The following is a 25566-nucleotide window of genomic DNA, read 5'->3' as shown; positions in this document are numbered from 1 at the left end:
CCCCACTTCATCTGCTCTTTTTCAAACTAAACATACCCAGTTCCTTCTGCCTTTGGTCATAGGGCTTGCATTCTAGGCCCTTGATCTTTGTCACTCATCTCTGGATCTTTTCCAGTTTCTTTACATCATCTACAGCTGAGCACAAGTAGCTAAAAAAAAGCTTCACGCACCAAGTTTAATATTTCAAAGTTAAGGGTTTTTTTCCTTTCTTGAAATTAAATTACTGTATATACTCGTTCATTAGCCCATTCATTTATAAGCAACCCCCCCAAAATGGATAGATAAAAATAGCAAAAAGTGAATGACCCTTTCATAAACCAACCCTATATTTCAGGGGTTGCCAAACTTTGGCTCCTGGCCTGTTCGGGGAAGCCGCTAGCAGGCCTGGACATTTTGTTTACCTGGAGCGTTCACAGTCACAGAGCCCCTCAGCTCCCAGTGGCTGCGGTTTGCTGTTCCCAGCCAATAGGACCTGTGGGAAGTGACACCACTTCCGGCAGCTCCCAGTGGCTGGGAACGGCAAAACTTCCCGTAGCTCCCAGTGGCTGAGAATGGCAAACCGTGGCCACTGGAAGCTGAGGAGCTGTGTGCTTACAGACATGCCAAGTAAACAAAACGTCCCGACCCGCCAATAGCTTACCCAGACGGACCGGGAGTCAAAGTTTTCCGACCCCTGCTATATTTTAAAAGTTGGCATCACAAGAAACATTCAAAAGTTTTGCTAGAATTATTTTAATGTAATCTAACAAAAAACCTATTGTAGTTATAACAACTGAATATGTATTCACCTTCAAAATTAGTCAATATTTAAAATCAGTAAATGGATATTTAAAACAAGTAACTTAGAACAATATGAGACTTTAAAAAGTCTTAAAATCCTTCTGACTGAATCAGTCTCTGATTCACTAACAGTTTATTAAACTGCTTCAGTCACAGCTGCACCTGTATTGTCATCGTAGATGTCAGCAGTGTCGTCTTCAGACTCAGATTCCTTCCCATCATCAGACTGGTGTGTAATCAATCATCTTCTGACCCGTTGAGTGCATTGCTGATACAGCATTTCTGAAATGATTTTTCTGTCATTTCCAAGGGAATGGACACCCACGTGTTCTTGATCCACTGGGCGACCAGATGGATTTTGGGCTTCATAAGATTCCCGCCTTTTGTCAACTTCACCATGCCCGAGCACATCCATTCAGACCACATTTTGCATAGCCTGTCTTTAAAGGGTTTGTTCAGACAGACATTATGCTCCAAAGTATCAATGCTAAAAAAAACAAAAACCTTATTCATGCTGAAAATTGTTAAAGAGCATTTTATGAACTATTGGAGTTTTGTGGGTTTTGGAAATAATTTTGGTAGTGCAAGCTTCTTTTCATTAGTGATTTAACACAAGACTAGATAAAGCAGCGGAGAATATTCTGGAGGGAATAATCCTGTATTTGGCTGATAAGGTTAGGAAAAGACAAGATAATCTAGAAGACTTTTTCTTTATCTATAGCATGTATAAGTATGATAACCTAAAAAGAAAATAAGTTTTGTTTAGGTAGGGCACTATAAGGCAATATTCATTAAATGAAAAACAAATGAGGGTTAGTGAAACTTTTTTATTTTCAAAACGTTCTTAAAATACTATTTTACAGTAAAAATATAGAGCACAAATAGTTGAGGGGCCATCTTGAATATTCCTTTGATCTCTTAAAAATAAAAGATTTTCAAATTTAAAAATTGCTTAACCAGATTATGATAGCCTAGTCAGTTATTTACCAGTAACTCAATTGCTTAAAGCATTTCTGTATATACATCAAACATGTTGGAATTTACAAACATGCATTGTAATTTTAATTTCTATTAAAGGTGGCACTTTTACTCAAGCACTACCTGTAAATAGAACCATACTACATAAATATACCTAATTTCTGTTCTATCCTTTGTATGTCTGTATGGGTTATTAGAACTCTTTTGTTACAGTAGGAGAGTGTCAATTATTCAGAACAAAAATTACAGGCTTCCAACTCTTAGGGCCTGATCTTTCATTCCTTGCACATCCAAAAATCCCACTTGATACACAAGACTGCAGTAGAGAGCCCATAAACATTTAAATAATGCTGGTCTTTCACGTGTTTGTTCAAGCATCACTTCCCAGAGGAGGCTAGGAGAGATTCAATATCTTGGATGACTTTTGAAGTTTTTTCCAAAGCCTCTGATATGCTCCTTTCACCAATATCCTCCGGTAAACTGTTTTCTGGTCGTCTTTCAGTAATATGAGATGGATTATTTTTCATAGCCGAAGTCTTATTTGGAACATTGCTGTTCTGCAGTAAGACTAGCAGTTGCTTTGTTAAGGAAATTTCTGTTTTGTCTCCCCTCTAATAATGAAAGAAATTATTTTAAAATATTTTAACCATTGTTCTCAATTAGGTGGTTTGCCACTGCATACTGCAACCAATAAATAAAGCTATGCAATCTAATAAGTTTAAGTTCTTTAATATTTCCGCATCTTATTTCCATCAAATCTCTATATTAAATGAGTATTTTCCTGTATATATCAAAATGTATTTAAAAGAAAAGCCATCAAGGAAGATGTCAGATTGTGCAGTCTAAAGGAATTAACAATGCACGTTAAAAAACTGAAATAAATTTAGGGGTAATTACATGGTGTTTTGAGTATATGAAGTAACAGTTTTTTTTGCAGCTGGCTTAACAATGGAGCAAAATTGAGGCACTTGATAACTTTGTATCTATCCCAAAAGGCATATACATCACTCCTCTTTACAAGAAAAGGTTAATAAAAAGATACAACATAGAAGTTTGAACAATAGAACTATTCCCTTCTGAGGATTTCTGTATGTTCTGCCAATTTTTTGGAGTTCCCAGTGGTGTGACATGGGGAGCATGCCTAGGATAAATAACTGGGCAGAAACTTAAAAAAAAAAAAATATATATATATATATATATATATATATATATATATATATAAAAATAAAAAGAAATAACCATTAGAGACCTACACAATAAAAGGAATAAAGGACATGGTCATTAAACACTCAAAATATGCTAAAGAAATATTTGCTGAAAGGATACAGTTAAATCTTTGTATTTTCTCAAGTTCAGCAACAACAGACCTGTTAAAAGAAGATTTAAAACTTTTATATAGCAGGATAATGAAAAATTTCTCATGTGTATTTTTGCCCTTACGATTTTATTTCCTTATGTAGTTTTATAGATGGCCTGTACAAGTAAAAGAATTATTTGCTTTTTCCTCCTCCTTCATATTTTTGAGGTCAATGGAACTGCTCATGTGGATAAAGTTAAATATGTGCAATTGTTTGCAGGATGAGAGCTCTATTTTGAGAATATTCTCCCCCACCAATTTTAATTCAATCTATATAGAGCTTTTTAATGCCAAATTATATAGGTGTGCCAGTATTCTTAAATATCAGCACAGTGCTATGGAATAGCTTACATATTAACTAAAAAGGACACAGCTAAAAGTCTAGTTAATTTAAAATGTCAGTTGGAAGTACTTTCAAAGTATTACACCTGCACCTAAAGCCCTCTGCCAGTTACTGTGGAGCTGTGATCACATTTCCCTATTAAAAAAAAAAAAAAAGACACACATACAAAGGGAGAACTGTACATAAATTGCTTATATAAAATCCTGTGACGTGCTCAAAGCAAACAAGAAAAGATTTTTTTCCTTAACGATCTCTGAGATAGTAATTTTAGATGTTACTTGTAACAGTTCAGAAAAATAATTCAGACAGAAGTATGATTAAATAGTCCCTTTAACTACTGTTACAGATTCTGTAGAAGCACAAGATGCATTCCTGTGGGGTCAGAATAGCGGCTATTAGAACAAAAACTTTAGCAACAGGAAGAGTACAAAGCCAGCATCTATTCTTCAAAGTAAATATTTATAATCTGTGTTCTTAGTGTTTATTACCTATGCTATCTGAGCACTTCCCAAAATGATGGGAGTGTACACAGAATCTAAAATATGAAACGACATTGTTCTTCTGATGATAAGATTTTTATAGTAGACCGTCACAAGGAAGCATATATTTTGGGACTAGAATTTTCTGGATTTCCTATGCTAGTAAGGAAGTATTTTGTTTTTTAATAATGATTCTCCTCTTATGTTCTCATAGCCCAGTTTCTGTGTTTGATCCTGCAACACATATTAAACAGTGTTTTGACTTTGTCTTCTGCTTTGGCAAGAGCTTCAGCATTATGGTTTCAATACAGAAACAGAAAATAGATATGAGGAAACAGGCCTCTGTTTAAACACGAGCTGCTTGTATAGTTTAATATATTGTAAAAAAAATAAAAATATGTGGAGTCACAAAATATAAATGGGTTTAAATTTTTCATCTTTAAAAAAGTGTAGTAGGTCATATTTAGAGTTTAAAACTTTGGTGGTTTCCTTCTATATTATGAATAGCAAGTTATATGTGATGAGTACCAGTTTCTTTCAGTTGCAGGAAGAGTCTCTCCCTCATCATCATTCAAACTTCTGCACCATGCTACTACTGTTTTGATGTACCTGTATTAAGAATACAATTCATAAAAAAGAAAATAATTCAGATCAAATACCCCTTAATTAAATGTGAACAGAAAGTTGACAGCATTAAACAATAGATCTGGAATAGGGAATGGAACAGAATAGAGCTAACCTCCAGGATATTCTTATGTGTATTTGATAAAAGAGGAAAACCAGAAACCCTCCAGAATCAATAAGCGATTACCCAGTGAAGAAATTTGTCCTTTTATGAATCCCACATATAAATGAAAAAACCTTACTGTACAACTGAGTATATTAATTATGTTTAAATGCAAAGTAATGTTCCTTGTGGTTTTTAATGCGTTGCTTGTAAAGCACTTTTTAGAGTTTCAGGTGACAGAAGAGGAGATTAGATACTGGAGACAGCTTAGTGGTTTAAAGCGTCAGATTTGATATGCCCAAACGCACTGGAACCAATAACCAGTTTTGAATGCTATATGGTCAACTCAGCCCTTAAACTTAATTCATGGAACTCCTATATTATGAAGTTCCATTCACTTTAATATGCATGTGTTTTGAATGCAACTTTAAAACTGAGGTACTGTCTGCTCTGCATGGATATTAAAGAGTCCACAGTAATTTTTGTAAGAATACAGATTGTCACAGGCATAGGCACCGACTCCGTGGGTGCTCTGGGGCTGGAGCACCCACGGGGAATAATTAGTAGATGCTCTGCACCCACCGGCAGCCAAGCTCCCCTAACCACCCGCTCTGCCCCACCTCTCACTTCCTCCCCCTCCCAGCGTGCCATGTCCCCGATCCTCTGCCTACCTCCCAGTGTTTCCCGCCACCAAACTGCTGTTTGGCAGCTCTTAGGACTTTCCGGGGGGGGGGGGGGGGGGGGGGGGAGCGGGGATGCGGCGCGCTCAAGGGAGGTGGTGGAGAAGAGGCAGGGCAGGGGCGGGAACTTGGGGGAAGGGGTGGAATGGGGTCGGGGTGAGGGCAGTGCAGGGGCGGGGCCGGGGTGGGGTCGAGCACCCACTAGGAACAGTGGAAGTCGGCGCCTATGGCCATACGTTGTCCTTGACCACAGTTTCCCCACTCCTATATTGCAAAGTGCACCAGCTGTCCACTTGGTTGCATCGCAGTGATCAAGTAATCTCTGTTAGTTATATATAATATATGGTGTGCACGGTTTGTCAAGTTACTTGGATAATTTTTATGATGAGAAGAGCTACATAAATATAAGATATTACATAACAGCATCTGAACACCCTAAGCAGCTGTCTAAGGGCACGTCTTTACTACCCGACGGATCAGTGGGTAGTGATCGATCTATCAGGGATCGATTTATCGCGTCTAGTGTAGACGCGATAAAATCAATCCCCGATCGCTCTGCCGTTGACTCCGGAACTCCACGGCAGCGAGAGGCGGAAGCGGAGTCTGCGGGGGAACAGCAGCGGTCAACTCGCCGCCGTCCTCACACCCAAGTCGACCTAAAATATGCAACTTCAGCTATGCTATTCGCGTTGCTGAAGTTGCGTATCTTAGGTCGACCCCCCCTCCATAGTGTAGATCTAGCCTAAGAAACAATGGATAAGGACATGAGTTTTATTTTAGAAAAATAACGTTCTGTTAAACTGCTTCATTAACACAACTGTCTGCCAATGAGCAAACTAAGGGCTTAAGTCCTGCTTATCTCGTTTGCATACTCACAACAGCAGTCCCACTAACTTCAATTAGACCAGTGGTTCTCAAACTTTTTTCCAGTGGACCACTTGAATATTGCTGAGGGTCTCGGCAGACCACTTAATGATATTTCCAAATATTGTTTGTACCGTTAGCTAACTATTGTAAAAGTGCTTTGGATAAAAGTGCTATATTAAAATAACTTAATAATTAACATATATTTGTTCTACAAATAACAGCACACAACTCATATTTTAATATCAGTAGTCTTACCTTTCTAATGCGATGGATGTGCCCTCTCTCCCCTGCCGCAGCAGCCCCTGAGATGGGGCTGTGAGGGAGGGGTGTCTCTCCCCAGCCACAGAGCTGAGGCTGGGAAGGAGGGCCCTCTCCCCGTCAGCTGTAGCCCTGGAGCTGTGGAAAGTCGCCTCTTTCTCTGGCCGCCGCACCCCTGCACATCCCAAATTCCACCCACTCCCGCACACCTGTGCGGCTCCACTAATTAGGTGGGTAGCCCTTCATTCTTTTGTGTGCGGCCGCGCAGGTGTGCACCTTAGAGTGGATCACCCGAATGGAGCTTGCGGACCACAGTTTGAGAACCACTGAATTAGACTACTTGTGTCACCATGGTGAGTAGAATTAGCCTTAAGAAATTTATGGAAGTGATGAAAGAAAATTAACATTCAAATAATTCAAGAATTGCTATCTGATCAAATTTGCGTTAATATTGGTACAAAAATAATTCATAGAGAATTTAAGTTAAGCAACTTTTTTGAACCCTATAAGTAGTTGTGGATATTGGGTATACCTAAGCAAAGAACAAGTGCTCTCCCTAGCCCTTTTGGTTAGGATACATTATTTGAGGAAAAAAAAAAAAAAAAAAAAGAAAGGGGGGGAGAGGGCAACTAAAAGTAGCGTCACAGTTAGACCCCTTGCCAGTCCCTCTTGAGTGCACCCCCCAGATGACAGGCTCTGCTTCAACTCCTAATAGCTATTATTCAGAATGATGGAAAAATGATTAAATTAATAAGTGAATATCCCATCAAATTAACTGGATGAAGACCTGAGCTGTGCAATCTGGATCTTTGCTAGCCAGTCAGGTACAACCTTTTTCACAGTCTATTTTACAGAAACACATTAAACTATTTACATTTCTTACAAAAAACTTTTACTGAATTCCTGAATTTGTTAAATTTGTTCCATGTATCAACTATACCTTTCATAGAGTCCAGGATGGTTTATCTGGATTAGCTGCTGTGCCCCATCAGGAGAAATTACTTTACACCATCCTGTGGTAGCACCTTGATTTATCTTGGAAGAGAAAGACGAAAGAGCATCATTGTTCTGCAGTGGAATCAAAGAGGTAGACCTACTTTAAATAACAGCAACAACATATGCTAGTTCAAAAAGAAATATCTGCAAATGCTTCACTTAAACATTTGTATCTGGTATAGATGTAAGGTGTGGTCTGGCAGCATGATCATAGAAACAACAACTGGGAGTTCCTGGTGCCAAACATTGCCCAAACACGGATTTCAATGTGCTGTCTGAGAATAATGAAAAATTCAACCCCTTCACTTCCTGTCTGACCTCATGTGAAGAAATGTCCAGTCTTTCAGAATATTTAATTCCTTCTACTTTCATCTGGAGAATGAGGTTATAGATTTGTTTTCATTCTCAAGTTCTGTTATTAAGAGTAGCAACTTCATACAAATGAAGCATCATTTCTTAACAAATCTTACTCTGCATGTACTGAGTCACATCTGCTGATGCTTCCCCTCCCCAGTACTTTTTAGTTCAGTCAACATTCTAACACAACAGAGCTACAGAAGAGTGAGTTGGATTCTTCCCCCAAGCTAAAGCATTATCTGTGGAATTGTTAAACTTCCAATGGCAAGTCTTTTATTACCAGCAATAATGCATGAACTAGAAATCACATAGCAACTCTCACTCCCACCATCAACTCTGAGTTTGCAACTTGGCACTCAGGGAAAAAAAAAAAAAAAAAAGTCTGTTTTACTTGAAAACTGAATCAATTTACAAAATAAATATGGAATCCCATTTCCACAGGTCACTTATCACAGAGGAAGCATATATTGCATTATTAGAATATCTGCTGATAAAGGATGGCTTTAATGCCAAAAATTAATCTAAAAAGCTTTGACTCTCCTTTTTGAAAGAATTAAGATAAGTGAGCTTGGGAAATGTGTTTAATATTTGTTAATTTCTTAGAGGAGCAAGAATGATGCTCTCAGCTACAACTAACCAGCTACAGCTCATATGCTTTAGATATGATCAGCACTGGCCTAGTAAGCTTGCTTAAGTATGGCTTGCTAGAGGAAATTAATGTGGTTTCCTTGTCCAGTGTAAACAGGACTTCAAGTTAGTCTTGGTGATTTACTCATTTTTGTCAAGTTGGTAATACTCCATAATTTGTAAATGTAAGTGAAGTTATACCCCACCTTTTACTTTAACACTTTTTCTGAGAGGAGATAATTGTCTGAGACAACAACCCCCATTTCAAATTACAAAAAAAAAAAAATAAAAATTGAGCACTCTCTTTTACTACCAATACACTTAGTATATTTTTCAAGGATAAACAGTTCCAACAAAATTCACATAATAGCAAACAAATGTATAAGTACCAGTGCCTCTCTCCTTAGTTATGGTTATGAGACAAGGGCTGTCATTACAGGATAAAGGAGAAAAAGTTTCTGAGAGCCCCCTTGTTAAAATATTGGCAATATATCAACAGTGGCAAACAAGGAAAGATCAGATTTTCAACTAGATGAAATACCAATTTACTAGCTTGTGACAGTGAACCACAGTATATAACCAATGTGACTTACAAACCCAGGGCAGATGGAGGCTCCCCAACTGCACAATTTGCTTTTTATGGATATCAGAACTAAGTATAAAATTTTCCCTAGACTTCACATTTATTAACTAACACCACCTTCAGATAGAAAGATTTTAAAAACAGATATTTCCCTGCTCCTGAGAATTACCTGTGTTCTTCCATAGCAAGAGCTGAAATCCCAAACCATATTCAAGGTCATCCCATCACAAAACAGAGCATGGACTTTATTATCTGAATATGCAACAAGTCTTCCCACATTGGGAATAACTGTTTCATGCAACGGAACCGGCAGCATTTCTCTTCCATCTGTCCCTGGTATCTAATGTGAACCAAGTGTTCAAGAAAAAATAAAATTTACTATATTTAAAGTTGTGTCATTACTAATATTTAATTTGTATGCAGATTCACAGTGCAGCTTTTTTTATTGAGACACCAGCAACCTGCTTCCCTGCCTTGTTGCTCTCTGATTTGCTGACATCCCCTTACATTCAATGGGTTCAGGCCCCACCAGCTAGTCCTTTGTTCTTAGTTTACACCCACCTGTAGGATACACGTAACATTAAAGAATTAAAGTTATCTTAAATTCGGTTAAGGGTGTGACTTAACCAACAAAGGATGGAGAAGCAGAGCACCACTTCACAAATGAGCAATCGGGAAGGTAAAAGAAAGATTATGATCCTGACTTCAATACTAGATATAGATATCTCTGTGTGTGTCTTATAAAGAAGCCCCCAATCATCAAGTAAAAGGCCTTGAGAATAATAATTAGTACTGTAGTGTGGGAAGGATGTATGACCGGGGTGGGCAAAATACAGCCCGCGGGCCGCATCTGGCCTTCCAGCTGTTTTAATCTGGCCCTCAAACTCCCGCTGGGGAGTGGGGTCTGGGGCTTGTCCCGCTCCAGTGCTCCAGCCAGGGAGCAGGACTGGGGGCCACTCCACTCGGCTCCTGGAAGCAGTGGCATGTCCCCCCTCCGACTCTTATGCATAGGGGCAGACAGGGGGCTCCACTCCGCACGCTGCCCTGCCCCAAGCACCGCCCCCGCAGCTCCCATTGGCCAGGAACTGTGGCCAGTGGGAGCTGCAGGGGCAGCACCTGCAGACAGGGCAGCACGCAGCAGAGCTGTCTGGCCACGCCTCTGCGTAGGAGCCGGAGGGGGGACATGAAGCTGCTTCCAGGAGCTGCTTGAGGTAAGCACTACCTGGAGTCTGCACCCCTGAGCCACCCCCCCCCCCCCCCGTGGCCCAACCCCCTTCCCCAGCCCTGAACCCCTCTGTCCTAGCCTAGAATACCCTCCTGCACCCAAACACCTCATCCCCAGCCCCGAGTTTGCACCCCCAGCCTCACCCTCTCCCACACCCCAATCCAAATGTCGTGAGCATTCATGACCTGCCATACAATTTCTATACAGATGTGGCCTTCGGGCCAAAAAGTTTGCCCACCCCGATGTATGGTTTCAAAAGTAACTAATAAAATAAAGAGCTGTAGTAACAAGACAAAGAAAAACTGTCTTAAAAGAAACAAGTCCAAATCTTCCCATAAATTTAGCCATTTAGTTCTGCTTGGGGGTGGGAGGGAGAAGGTACGAAAGGGAAGGCCTTGGGAAGAAAGGAGGCTGTAGATCTTATCTGGATTAAGACTGGAAAGAAGGGTTAATTGTCTCAGATTGTCAATTACTGACTTCAGCTAAAAAACAATGACATTACCTGTTTGTTAAAAAGGGTATAAAAAGTAAACTCTTACTTCATTGCTAATACCTGCCTGACCACATTGAAGCTGACCTAGATGCGTCTAAGCACCCACAGGTTTAGCTCATTTGTAAGTAAGTATCTCGATCAAATGCTAATAGATGTTTTATACTGTGACATATAAGTTGCTTATTAGTTAGGCTTTTTAGGCATGTTTAGAGCAACGGTATCAATACCATTTGGCCTTTGGATTTAATAAAGAAATTTATGGCTAAATTAGTGTTTGGTGGTTTCCCATATCAATATTATTAATTTCAAATATTACTAATTCCAACATCACGTCTCTCTTTCCCAGAAGCTGTTGTCTATAGACCCTACTAAACACATGCTAACAGTTCAAGTGTTAACATAATTACAAGTCTTCAGTTACATACCATTCTCCAGCAGCAGATATTGTAATTATGGGTTAATGAAAGTTTAGTCTTGTAACAGTATTGGAGAATTCTGAGAAGGAAAAAAATACATCTCATATGCAGAAAACATTATTTTTATTATATTATTATGCTGCACTGCACAAATACTTGCCGCAGCTTCATTTACACAGTTATTGTTAAGGGTCTATTTTGTAACCTATTTCATTATGCTTATATATTTTTCTGATACTGTTGATATAAATAACTGATTTATTTCTTATACTCACAGCTATAGTTGAAGTCTAACTAGAACAACATGGTAATCATTATTTGTCATCTTTGTTACTGAATGCCCTTCCAAAGGCTAGAGCAATTAATATAACAAAAATGAATAATTCACCTGGTTGCCTGGGTAATAATGGAACAGATGGAGTATGGACTTTCTGGTGTATCAGGAGGCAGACTGTTTGCTGAATACATTTTTTCTTCTCTCTAGAACATAACAGAAAATAGAGGAGTTATTTATAGATATTGTGGTATTTAAGAACTAGCAAGATATCAAGTTTTGGGCATTCCTTCGCCCAGTGAACTGTTATAGCAGCATGTTTGCGCTGAAGGACGAATAAGAATATCCTTTCAAAGCTAAAGGGCAGTCATATTCATTAGGCCACATTCTACACTCAGACCTAAGTATAAAACTTGCACAGACTAAACAGGAACGGAGTACTTTTATGAGAGGGCAGATTTTGGCCTACTATCTGTAAATGTGACGCTAATCCAAGTAATAAACCAGTTTTGAGGCCTGTTGTGTGGAACCTTACCCTGCTTTAAATTCTTAAACGATCCAAAGTGGTTGAAAGATGGCAGGAGAGTCATTTTACCTTGTCAACATGTTAAATAAAATGTTGAGAGAAAACAGGAAACAGTCAAAGAAAATATAAACAAAGTGAATGAATATACCTTGATCTGGTGAGGTTACAAAACTATCATGACAATGCACCTAAATCTTAAAACAAAGCCATATCCCCTCTATGGATCATTAGAAACGTATTTTGATAGAATAAAAAGATTTTGAAGGTTGCCGCCCATATTTTGAATGGTTCTTTTGAGGCACACTAGACATCTTATTCAGCATGGTGGTGGTGATGCCTCCTCCCACCTCAAACAAACATCATGTCATGGTCATCCCCTTGAACCAAGGCCTTTCACCAAGGCCCAGCTGTGATGCTATTATCTGATTTTGAAAGATATTCTGACCAGACCAAGTAAGGAGATAGCCCTAGAAATAGTTATGTTTGGTTCTGTGTTCTTAGCAACTCTTAATATGTGAACATAAGGTTGTTATCCACACACACCTCTGAGTCAATTTCCATCCCACCCCCATTCAAGTGCCTCATTTTAAGAGCCTGGTTTAGACAGCCAGAACAAGTTACACTTTGCAACACTCTGCTGTGACCATCTTAGAAACTGATTCACTATGGAGGTTTTACTGAGTCTGCAGTTGCCAACTCAGTAATTTGCTGTGCCACCTGTGGTCAATTAGCAACTGAACTCCATCCTAGACACACAAAAGACGGTTACTCACCGTTGTAACTGTTGTTCTTCGAGATGTGTTGCTCATATCCATTCCATTAGGTGTGCGCGCGCCACGTGCACGATCGTCGGAAGATTTTCTACCCTAGCAACACCGGCGGGTCGGCTGTGGAGCCCCCTAGAGTGGCGCCTTCATGGCGCTGAATATATACCCCAGCCGACCCGGCGCCCCCTCAGTTCCTTCTTGCCGGCTACTCCGACAGTGGGGACGGGGGGCGGGTTTGGAATGGATATGAGCAACACATCTCGAAGAACAACAGTTACAACGGTGAGTAACCGTCTTTTCTTCTTCGAGTGCTTGCTCATATCCATTCCATTAGGTGACTCCCAAGCCCAACTTAGGTGGTGGGGTCGGAGTGAGACATTGCTGTGTGCAAAACCGCTGATCCGAAAGCAGCATCGTCTCTGGACTGCTGCACTAGTGCATAGTGAGCTGCAAATGTGTGGACTGATGACCAAACCGCCGCTCTACAAATGTCCTGGATCGGAACATGTGCCAGGAAAGCAGTCGAGGAGGCTTGGGCCCTCGTGGAGTGAGGTGCGGTGCTGAGACACCTGCCAGGTCATAGCAAGTCCGGATGCAAGACGTAATCCAGGAGGATAGGCGTTGTGAGGAGACCGGTGAGCCTTTCATTCGGTCGGCCACTGCGACGAAGAGTTGCATCGTCTTTCTAAAGTGCTTTGTGCGGTCAATATAGAAGGCCAGGGCCCTGCGTACGTCCAGGGAATGCAAACGTTGATCCTGGCGAGTGGCATGTGGTTTAGGATGAAAGACCGGGAGAAATATATCCTGGTTGATATGAAAAGGAGAAACCACCTTAGGGAGAAAGGCAGGATGTGGACGAAGTTGCACTTTATCCTTGTGAAAAACTGTGTAAGGGGGCTCAGATGTAAGCGCCCTGAGTTCAGAAACACGCCTTGCTGAGGTGATGGCTACAAGGAAGGCTGTCTTCCAGGATAGGTACAAAAGTGAACAGGTGGCCAGTGGCTCGAATGGAGGACCTGTGAGCTTGGAGAGAACCAGGTTGAGGTCCCACGTCTGAACGGGCTGACGTTGTTGTGGGTACATCCGGTCTAAGCCCTTGAGGAATCTAACGACCATCGGGTTAGAGAATACCGAGGACGCGAGTTCCCCTGGGTGAAAGGCCGATATAGCGGCCAGGTGAACTCTAATTGAAGATATCGCCAACCCCTGCTGTTTTAGGGAGAGGAGATATTCCAAAATGAGAGGAATGGGTGCCTGCAACGGGGACATGGCTCGTTGTTCGCACCAACAGGAGAACCGCTTCCACTTGGCCAGGTACGTGGTGCGTGTTGAGGGCTTCCTACTGCTCAGCAGAATCTGTTGGACAGAGTGCGAGCATTGCTGCTCTGCCTGGGTGAACCATGGAGCAGCCACGCCGTGAGGTGGAGTGATTGCAGGTCGGGGTGACGCAGCCGGCCGTGGTCCTGAGAGATGAGATCCGGACACAACGGAAGCGGGATCGGTGTCTGAACCGAGAGTTCCAACAGTGTGGTGTACCAATGTTGTCTCGGCCACGCTGGAGCGACCAGAATTACCTGTGCCTGGTCTCTGCGCAATTTGAGCAGTACCTTGTGGACCAGAGGAAACGGAGGGAATGCATAAAACAGGTGGTCTTTCCAGGGAAGGAGAAACGCATCCGAGAGGGAGCCCTGAGCTCGACCTTGTAGGGAGCAGAACATATGGCACTTCCTGTTGTCTCGAGATGCAAACAGGTCTATCTGGGGAAACCCCCACCTCTGGAAGATGGAATGTATGATGTCCGGACGGATAGACCACTCGTGCGTCTGGAAGGACCTGCTGAGTCGGTCCGCTAGAGTGTTCTGGACTCCAGGGAGGAACGATGCCGTGAGATGGATTGAGTGGGCGATGCAGAAGTCCCACAGGCGAATGGCCTCTTGGCATAGAATTGACGAACGTGCTCCTCCTTGCTTGTTGATGTAAAACATGGCCGTGGTGTTGTCGATGAGAACTAACACACAGCGGCCACGTAGGAGATTGAGGAATGCCTGGCACGCCAGGCGCACCGCCATCAGTTCCCGAACATTGATGTGCAGGGCTAACTGGGGTGCAGACCACAGGCCCTGGGTATGTTGTTCGTTGAGATGGGCGCCCCAACCCAGAGATGACGCGTCTGTGACCAGGTGCAGAGAGGGTTGTGGGGCGTGAAATGGCATCCCCTCGCAGACCACATTGCGATCTAGCCACCAGGTGAGGGAGGCCAGGACCGAGTTCAGGACCGTGACCACCATGTTCAGGCTGTCTCGATGTGGACGGTATATTGATGACACCCAGGTTTGAAGTGGGCGAAGCCGAAGTCTGGCATGCCTGGTTACGTACGTGCAGGAAGCCATGTGACCCAGCAGGGTGAGGCACGACCTCACCGTGGTAGTTGGGAAGGTCTTGAGCCCTTGAATGAGGTTCTTGATGGTGCCAAAGCGGTTGTCTGGCAGGATGGCTTGTGCACGTCTGGAGTCTAGAACTGCGCCGATGAATTCTATTCTCTCGGTAGGTTCTAGAGTGGATTTGTCCTTGTTGAGTAGGATGCCCAACTCATTGAATATGTGCACTATTCTGTGGACGTGAGCTTGAACTTGCTCCTTGGTGCGACCGCGTACCAGCCAGTCGTCTAGGTACGGGAACACCTGTATTTCTTGCCGACGAAGGTACGCTGCCACGACAGCCATACATTTCGTGAACACTCTTGGGGCCGAGGATAGGCCGAAGGGAAGGACTGTAAATTGGTAGTGCACCGTGTTTACCACGAATCGCAGGAAGCGTCTGTGAGGTGGGTAAATTGCAATATGAAAGTATGCGTCTTTCATGTCGAGGGCGGCGAACCAGTCTCCAGGATCGAGGGAAGGGATAATGGCCCCCAAAGAGACCATGCGGAACTTCAACTTTACTACGAATTTGTTGAGTCCGCGCAAGTCCAAGATGGGCCGCAGACCTCCCTTGGACTTGGGAATCAGGAAGTAACGGGAATAAAATCCCCTGCCCCTTAACTCTATCGGAACCTCCTCTATGGCCCCCATGGCAAGGAGCGTAGAAACCTCCTGTGTAAGAAGTTGCTCGTGAGAAGGGTCCCTGAAGAGGGACGGGGAAGGGGGGTGGGAGGAGGGGATAGAAGAAAACTGGATAGCGTATCCCCTCTCCACCGTGCGGAGGACCCAACGGTCTGAAGTTATAATGGACCAAGCATGGTGGAAGTGGGAGAGGCGATCCCGAAAGGAGGGAGCTGGATCCTGGGGGATGACTGGGGCGCCGTCCTCGACCGCACCTTCAAAAGTTCTGTCTAGGACCTGAAGGTGGTCTTAGTGGCCCCTGGTTCTGACCTGGTTGAGGGCCAACCCATCTTCTCCTACCACCTCGCCCTCGCCTTCTGGCAGGGTCCTGTCTCTGACGAGGTGGAGGGGGGTAAAAACGTTGAGGCTGGGGTCTAAATGGTCTGTGCTGGGGACCCGCAACATGCATCCCCAAAGAGCGCATAATTGTCCTGGAGTCCTTGAGGCTCTGCAATCGAGAGTCCGTCTTCTCCGAGAACAACCCCTGTCCTTCAAAGGGCAAATCCTGTAGGGTCTGCTGTAATTCAGGGGGTAAACCCGAAACTTGGAGCCAGGAGGTCCTGCGCATAGCGATACCTGCGGCTAGGGTTCTCGCGGCCGAGTCCGCTATGTCCAGGGAGGCCTGTAAGGAGGTCCGAGCCACCTTCTTACCTTCCTCAACCAAGGCCCCAAACTCTTCCCTGGACTCTTGGGGAACCAATTCCTTGAACTTCCCCATAGAGTTCCAGGAATTAAAGTTATAGCGGCTCAGGAGCGCCTGCTGGTTAGCCGCTCTAAGTTGCAGCCCTCCAGCTGAATAAACTTTACGGCCAAACAAATCGAGACGCTTAGCCTCCTTTGATTTGGGCGCTGCAGCTTGTTGACCGTGTCGCTCCCTTGCATTCACTGATGACACCACCAGTGAACACGGTTGGGGATGGGTGTACAAGTACTCGTAGTCTTTGGAAGGGACAAAGTACTTTCTTTCCACCCCTCTCGCTGTAGGTGGGATAGAGGCAGGGGTCTGCCATATCGTAGTTGCGTTCGCCTGGATCGTGCGGATCAGAGGCAACGCCACTCTTGATGGGACATCCGCCGCGAGGATATTTACAATGGGGTCCTGCACCTCCACTATCTCCTCCGTCTGTAGGTCCATGTTACGGGCCATCCTACGTAACAGGTCCTGATGAGCCCGAAGATCTATCGGGGGTGGACCTGTGCACGACGTGCCCGCCACTGCCTCATCCGGAGAGGAAGAGGAGGATGCCTCTGGTGGTAAGGGATCCAGGGGAGGATCCTGGTCTCCCTGTTCCTGGGTCGGAGCGTCACCTGTCCTTGGGTCCGGGACGTCAGGTGGTGCGGATACAGAGGCCTCCATGCCCCCTGGAGGAGGGCGAGAGATGGTGGACTCTGGTGCCCTTGTATCAGAGTGACCCGAGCGAGAGGTTGTTGGAGCCCCTTGCGCCTGGTGGTATGCCCACGGGGTCCAGAACGACCAGTGAGATGGGCCCTGGTCAGGGTCCTCTGCTCCCTCTTGCCAATGGCCTAAATCTTGTTCCCCGGCTTGCCCCTGAGGGGGGTATGCCGATCTTGGTAGGTCCTCAGAGGAGCGAGACACCGATCTCGATGGCCATGGCGGTGCCGACTACGCCGAGACGAATCCCGTGGGATACGGTGTCGTCCGGTGCCGATCTAGAGATGTTCCATCTCTACGCGGTGCCGGCGATCGGTACCGATGGCCTCGCCGGTGCCGGGAGTCGGACCTGGATCGAGACGATGACCTAGAGTAGGCCCGGTGCCGGGAGCGGCCTCTCGAAATCGAACGTCGATCGTACCGGTGCCGAGAGCTACGTCTCGACGTTGATCGGTGCCGACGATCATAACGGTGCCGAGATGTAGAGTGGTGCCGCGATGATCTTGGCCGCGAGTACGACCGGTGTCGAGGTGATATCCGGCGCCGGGACTGCGAGCGGCGAGGGGACCTGCTTCGGGACCTGGATCGGTGCCGCGGTTCCAGCCCTTGTGATGGAGGGCGCATCAAGGCAGGTTTTCCCCTAGATTGGACCGTGCGAGTCAACGGTGCCGACGGTGCCGGTGGTTGTGGCGGTGCCGGCTCCGTGAGAGCGATCAAGTCTCTCGCCGTCGCGAAAGTCTCCGGTGTCGACGGGAGGCACTGTATCACCGCCGGTCTCGGTGGTGACTCTGTCTGCACCGGACTCAACGGCCTTGGAGCCGGAGTCGACGGTGCTGGAGGCACCTGTTTCCGGTGCTCCACAGGTGGACGCGGCTCTACCCCCGGCACCGGGGGAGCCGGCGTCTTCGGCACTGAGGTCCCCGCCTTATGGGATTTTTTATGTCCCGGGGATGATGAACGGTGCCGAGGCACTTGTTGTGAGTGCGGTGCCGATGAGGTCCGGTGCCGTGGAGGCTTGTCTGCCGTGGTCGGCATGGTCGGTGCCGCTGGGGCACTGCGCACCGAGGTGCTAGGTGCCGGGGCCTGGCGCGCCGATGGAGCGTCCGGGCTAAGTGCTGCCTCCATAAGGATTTGCCGGAGTCGAAAGTCCCGCTCCTTCTTGGTCCTCGGTTTGAAGGCCTTACAGATCTTGCACTTATCTGTTTGATGGGACTCTCCCAGGCACTTCAGACACGAGTCGTGCGGGTCGCTCGTTGGCATATGCTTAGCGCAGGAGGCGCACTGCTTGAAGCCGGGAGCCTTGGGCATGAGCCCGACCACGCGGCCGGGGAAAAAAGGGGGGAGACAACCCCCTTAATCCCCCTTTTTTTTAACTATATAACAACTATAACAAGTGAATAACCAACTATATAACTATAAACCACTAAAACTACAACTATAACTGTGAATAACTGGATAAGCTAGGGAGAGTGGAGAACAGCTACGCCGCGCTCCACAGTTCCAACGACCGTCAGGGGCGGTAAGAAGGAACTGAGGGGGCGCCGGGTCGGCTGGGGTATATATTCAGCGCCATGAAGGCACCACTCTAGGGGGCTCCACAGCCGACCCGCCGGTGTTGCTAGGGTAGAAAATCTTCCGACGATCGTGCACGCGGCGCGCGCACACCTAATGGAATGGATATGAGCAAGCACTCGAAGAAGAAGCTGTATTTTTCTATATTTTCTGTTCTTTGTTATTTATAGTATGGTAGCACCAGCTAAAAATCCGGATATCCCCAAACCCATTGTGCTAATACTTGAGACAGGCTCTGCCCCAAAGAGCATGAAATAAATAGATAAGAAAGAAAAGGTGAGAGGGAAAACAGAGAGAGGTGAAGAGACTTGTCCAAAGTTAACTAGGTCATTCGCAGAGCAAGGAGTAGAACCCAGGTCTGCTGGGTCCCATCCACTGCACCACACTGCCTCTTTATTTGTCTTGTTTTATTAAAGGAGATCAGAATGTAGTAAGACAGCTTAAGAACTGAGAGCTACCACTTAAAACTGACATCTGGACCTTTGATGCCATTAAAAAAAAAAACTTTAAAGAATGAAGTTTTTAAAAGGGAAAAATTCTAACAGAGAAAAATGGGGAATATGGGATCACAATACCTACTTTCTTGAGTTTGAGATAAATATTCTAACCAGATTTTTCTCTAATTCACAAGTGATAAAAATACATTATTGAAAAATCTTCAGAGAAGCTATTATGCAAAATACTAAAGTGTGACTTAAACTAGAACAATGTCATAGTACAAACTGTCCTGTTATAGCAGTGTCTTCAAGTGAAATATGCTGATAACCTCAAATGGAAAATTAGAGTAGCATTCAAGTAGTAAAACAGTTTGGGTTTTTTAAGTACTGCAATTCCCACCTGTCTTGTTTCTTTGTGAACAGAATAACGTGTAAAATAGTTTCCCAAAAATGCTCCTTCTGACTTGAAAACTGATCCATCTCCAGGATAAATTTCTATAAAGTTTTCAATATCATGGATAAGCCTAAGAGATCAGAAGACAGAACACAAAAGGAGTTAACTATCAGTATTGCCAGTTAAAGGGGAAAAAAATGGTAATTTACTAGATGTGAATACACATCCTTTCACCAAAGACTCCATGTGAAAAGTTATTCCCTTGTTTCTCCAAACAGTATTCTTATTGCTTATTTTTTTATTTTTCCCTTTAAAAAGGAAGCTTAGAACTATCCAATTATTTTAAAAACAGAGAGCCCTAAATATAAGTAGCTATCCCATAAAAACAATTCACCCACAGGTATTGGAAATGAAATATAGCAATGATGGAGGAGTGAGATGTATGTCCACATTAGGGGGAAGTTCTGATTAAACCCCGCAAGAGGCAGGAAATTCAGGGTGTGTCTACACTGCACAGTTGTCGCCAAAACTTTTGTCTTTCGTGGGTACTTAAGCCCCACCGCAAAAGACAAAAGTTTTGCAGATGCAAGCGGCAGTGTGAACGCAAGCTTATGCCGCTTTCAGGACTGGAAGTAGTTTGTCAGCAAAAGTGCCGACAAAATACCGTAAAAGAGCGTTCACACTCGCTGACTTTTAGCGACAAGACTGTGTCAACACAGACTTGTCGCTAAAAGCTGCGCAGTGAACATAAGAACGGCCATACTGGGTCAGACCAAGGGTCCATCCAGCACAGTATCCTGTCTGCTGACAGTGGCCAATGCCAGGTTCACTCCCTCTGGGGCACCTAACAGGTAATGATCAAGTGATCTCTCTCCTGTCATCCATCTCCACCCTCTGACAAACAGAGGCTAGGGACACCATTCCTTACCCTCCTGGCTAATAGCCTTTAATGGACTCAACTTCCATGAATTTATCCAGTTCTCTTTTAAATCCTGTTATAGTCCTAGCCTTCACAACCTCCTCAGGCAAGCAGTTCCACAGGTTGACTGTGCACTGTGTGAAGAAGAACTTCCTTTTATTTGTTTTAAACCTGCTGCCCATTAATTTCATTTGGTGGCCCCTAGTTCTTATATCATAGGAACAAGTAAATAACTTTTCCTTATTTACTTTCTCCACACCATTCATGATTTTATATACCTGTATCATATCCCCCCTTAGTCTCTTTTCCAAGCTGAAAAGTCCTAGCCTCTTTAATCTCCCCTGATATGGGACCCATTCCAACCCCTAGTCATTTTAGTTGCCCTTCTCTGAACCTTTTCTAATGCCAGTGTATTTTTTTTGAGATGAGGAGACCATGTCTGTACGCAGTATTCAAGATGTGGGCATACCATGGATTTATATAAGGGCAATAAGATATTCTCTGTCTTATTCTCTATCCCAGTGTTTCCCAAACTTGGGACGCCGCTTGTGTAGGGAAAGTCCCTGGTGGGCCGGGCCGGTTTGTTTACATGCCGCGTCCACAGGTCCAGCCGATCACGGCTCCCACTGGCCGCGGTTCGCTGCTCCAGGCCAATGGGAGCTGCTGGAAGCGGCGCAGGCCGAGGGACATACTGGCCGTTGCTACCCGCCGCTCTCATTGGCCTCATCTATCCTTTTTTAAATGATTCCTAACATCCTTCCGGTTTGCTTTTTTGACTGCTGCTGCACACTGCATGGACGTCTTCAGAGAACTATCCAAGATGACTCCAAGATCTCTTTCCTGATTAGTTGTAGCTAAATTAGCCCCCATCATATTGTATGTATAGTTGGGGTTATTTTTTCCAATGTGCATTACTTTACATTTATCCACATTTAGACAAGCTCTCAGATTTAATGCTAACTTAGCAACCTTACCACCTCTTCCTTGCATATAGTTATTTTGATATGATACAGGATTTTTCATTACATGATCACATATTATGTGATCTATGACTAGACCAGGGCCCAATCCTGCAACTTAATCTGGGTGGGCAGTGCACTCTGTCCACAAAAAGCCCCACTGAAGTCCAAATGGCTTTACATGGGTACGGGGAAACACATTTAGAATGAATTGCAGAACTGGGGTCTTAATAGTCAGTCTGCTCATGTGGGTTAAACATTTGGAAAGTTCAAAAATATTTCACACTCACTGTTACTTGGCAAATAGATGTTGTAGAGAAAGAATGAAGCTTTATAGTATTTTCCCACTATACTACTCCGAAGGACATAATACCAAATTCTCTCATTTCAGTGCCTTGATGACAACTGAAACCTTTTCCAACAAGTTTCAGAGCGGTAGCAGTGTTAGTCTGTATCAGCAAAAAAAACGAGGAGTACATGTGGCACCTTAGAGACTAACAAATGTATTTGAGCATAAGCTTTCGTGGGCTAATCGCTAAGGTACCACAAGTACTCGTCGTTCTATTTTCAAACAAAACAGTTAAACAGCAAACGTGAAAGCATTTAAATAATCAAAGAGCTTGTCTACACTATCAAGTTTGTTGACAAAACTTATGTCGACACCCAAAAGTCGACAAAACAAAAATCGCCACAGGGTGTTCACACTTGCTCCCTCTGTCGACAGATCACGTCCACATTGGAGACACCATCATCGACAGGGTGAGCAATGCACCGTGGGTATGTATCCCACAGTGCAGTGTTGTGGGAAGGAAGAGCTGATCGCTATGCATCTTGGGATTCTCCCCCAGTTCTGTCACAGCCCCCTCAGCTGCCGAGAGCAGCATCATGAGCAGCTCTGTGAGCTCTCCATGCTGAAGAATGGCAAAGCAGTACAGCAGTCTGTACCCCTCCCCCCCGCAGCAGCAGTCTGCCTGCCCCGCTGTGTTCCTAGTGCCAGGCAGAACAGGAGCATTCCAGCGATTTGCTCTTTGTTTGTTCCCCAAAGGGAGCAGCACACAGATACTTCCTGGAGCTTTGAAAGGGAGGGGCACACGCCTGCAGGGCAGCAGAGATCAAAACACTGAGGAGAGCAATCAAGGCAGGCATTGTGGGCAGGGCCGGCTCCGGGGTTTTTGCCACCCCAAGCAGGCGGGGGGGGGGGATGAGGGGGAAGAGAGCCGTGATCAGCCGCACTTCGGCGGCAGCTCCACCGCGCCGCTTTCTTCTTCGGCAGCACTTCGGCGACAGGTCCTTCCCTCCGAGAGGGACCGAGGGACCCGCCACCGAATAGCCCCTTCCCCTTGGCTGCCCCAAGCACCTGCTTGCTGTGCTGGTGCCTGGAGCCGGCCCTGATTGTGGGATACTGGCGGAAGACAGTTCTGTCGACAAAATCAGCAGTGTCTACAGTGGTTCTTTGTCAACAATAACGAGAGGGGAAAAGACAAAAGTCTCTCGTAGGGGTGGAAGTTGTTGTCGCCAAAACTGGATGTTTTTTGTGACAAAAGTCCCACTGTAGTGTGTATGCTCTTGCTGTTTTGTCACCAAAAGGCAGGTTATGGTGACAAAACTTGCCAGTGTAGACAAGCCCTTACTTTAAAATTAGGGCTGTCAAGCAATTAAAAATTAATTGCGATTAATCACACTGATAAATAATAATAGGATACCATTTAAATATGTTTGGATGTTTTCTACATTTTCAAATATATTGATTTCAATTACAACACAGAATACAAAGTGTACAGTGCTCACTTTATATTTATTTTTGATTACAAGTATTTACACTATAAAAAAAACAAAAGAAATAGTATTTTTCAATTTACCTAATACAAGTACTACAGTACAATCTCTTTATCATGAAAGTTGAACTCACAAATGTAGAATTATGTACAAAAAAACCTGTATTCTAAAATAAACCAATGTAAAACTTTAGAGTCTGCAAGTCCACTCAGTCCTACTTGTTCAGCCAATCACTCAGACAAACAAGTTCATTTACATTTGCAGGAGATAATGCTGCCCGCTTTTTGTTTACAATGTCACCAGAAAGTGAGAACAGGCATTCACATGGCACTGTTGTAGCCAGCGTTGCAAGATATTTACATGCCAGAAGTGCTAAAGATTCATATGTCCCTTAGTGCTTCAACCACCATCGTAGGGTTCTGCTTGATATCAATCCAAACCAGTGCGGACCGACACATGTTGATTTTCATTACCCGAGTCAGATGTCACCAGCAGAAGGTGGTTTGGGTTCTGTAGTTTCCGCATTGGAGTGTTGTTCTTTTAAGACCTCTGAAAGCATGCTCCACACCTCGTCCCTCTCAGATTTTGGAAGGCACTTCAGATTCTTAAGCCTTGGGTCGAGTGCTGTAGCTATCTTTAGAAATCTCACACTGATGCCTTCTTTGCATTTTGTCCAATCTGCAGTGAAACTGTTCTTAAAATGAACAACATGCGCTGCTATAACATGAAATATATGGCAGAATGTGGATAAAACAGAGCTGGGAACATACAATTCTCCCCCAAGGAGTTCAGTCACAAATTTAATTAATGCATTATTTTTTAAATAAGCATCATCAGCATGGATGCATGTCCTCTGGGATGGTGGCCAAAGCATGAAGGGGACAAATGAATGTTCAGCATATCTGGCACATAAATACCTTGCGACGCTGGCTACAACAGTGCCATGAGAATGCCTGTTCTCACTTTCTGGTGACATTGTAAATAAGAAGAGCACAGCATTATCTCCTGTAAATGTAAACAAACTTGTTTGTGTTAGCAATTGGCTGAACAAGAAGTAGGACTGAGGACTTGTAGGCTCTGAAGTTTTACATGGTTTTGTTTTTGAGTGGTTATGTAACAAAAAAACCCAACCTACATTTGTAAGTTGCACTTTCACAAAAAAGATTGCACTACAATACTTGTATGAGGTGAATTGAAAAATATTATCTTTTGTTTATCATTTTACAGTGCAAATATTTATAATCAAATATACACTTTGATTTCAATTACAACACAGAATACAATGTATATTCAAATGTAGAAAAACATCCAAAATATGTAATAAATTTCAATTGGTATTCTATTGTTTAACAATCACGATTAATTTTTTAAATCGCAATTTTTTTTTGAGTTAATCGCATGAGTTGACTGCGATTAATCGACAGCCCTATTTTAAATGTTTTGCATATATAGCTATACAATTAATCCATAGTAGAATTTGGCTGATTGTGAAATCTGGATTCATTTAGAAACTGGGACCAACATATTAAAACTTAGCTGCCTGAAATTAGCCCTAAACAAGCAGCATAAATTTTCAGAGGAGCCAAACTCCTTAACTCTGGCAGCTGTCCATAGGAGCTACAGGAGCTCAATACTCCCCCCCCCAAAAAAACCCAAACAGTCCTCTTATTTAGGAGTTTTAAATGTGGCTTCAGAGTCCTAACTTTATTTGTACAATATACAAATATACCCACCTCAGAATTTTCAAAGACAAGAAATTCTGAAGCACCTTTTTAAAGTTCATTTAATTAAAGAATGATTGAATAAAACATTTTTCAATTCAGTGACAAACGTTTACTCCCAAGCTAATACCACAATGGCCAAGTCACAGTCTATGAAGTTTTATTTCAGAGTAATGAATCCTGATAAATACAGCAAAAACATGTAAAATAGAGATTTGAATCTGGAAATTTCATTTTTTAAAAGCCTAATTCCCACAGAAGTGCACAAGCTTCCAAAAGTGAACAAATTATTTGTTTCTTACCTGTAAATAATACCCTGGCACCAAACAATTTTTATTAGTAGAGGGCATGAATTATGTTCATTGTCTTGCTTCCTCTGTAGAAAGAAGTCACAGAAACTCCACCTGGGCAAAAGTAAAAGACAGAAAAGCTGCAGTAAGTTTGCAGTTTATCAGTATTATTATTAATATTTTGCACTGTTCAAAGAAGCCAGGGAAATCTTCGCATAACTTGCTTAATTTTTGATAAAATATTATAAAAATGCAATACTCAACTCACATA

At 43.7% G+C, this 25566-nt stretch overlaps 1 protein-coding gene across 4 annotated transcripts in view; it reads right to left on the bottom strand.

Annotated features, from left to right (window-relative positions):
* Window positions 1-1587: 1587 nt before the first annotated feature.
* Window positions 1588-25566, bottom strand: part of C6H5orf34 (chromosome 6 C5orf34 homolog) — a 28743-nt gene continuing 4764 nt past the window's right edge. For 3 of the 4 annotated variants that reach the window (XM_054032485.1, XM_054032482.1, XM_054032484.1), the window contains 9 exons: window positions 25308-25409; window positions 19637-19760; window positions 11555-11646; window positions 11176-11245; window positions 9202-9372; window positions 7410-7537; window positions 4466-4546; window positions 3085-3125; window positions 1588-2326 (listed from right to left, as the gene is read on the bottom strand). In XM_054032485.1, coding sequence (XP_053888460.1) covers window positions 2136-2326; window positions 3085-3125; window positions 4466-4546; window positions 7410-7537; window positions 9202-9372; window positions 11176-11245; window positions 11555-11646; window positions 19637-19760; window positions 25308-25409 — 1000 coding nt within the window. In that variant the 3' untranslated portion in view covers window positions 1588-2135. The remainder of the gene's footprint in view (window positions 2327-3084; window positions 3126-4465; window positions 4547-7409; window positions 7538-9201; window positions 9373-11175; window positions 11246-11554; window positions 11647-19636; window positions 19761-25307; window positions 25410-25566) is intronic. The other variant, XM_054032483.1, reaches the window with a different exon arrangement.

Source organism: Malaclemys terrapin, chromosome 6 (genome assembly GCF_027887155.1).
Source record: "Malaclemys terrapin pileata isolate rMalTer1 chromosome 6, rMalTer1.hap1, whole genome shotgun sequence".
NCBI classification, from domain to species: domain Eukaryota; kingdom Metazoa; phylum Chordata; order Testudines; family Emydidae; genus Malaclemys; species Malaclemys terrapin.
Note: the sequence above shows the minus strand (reverse complement) of the source record. Positions and strands in the feature narration are given on the sequence as shown.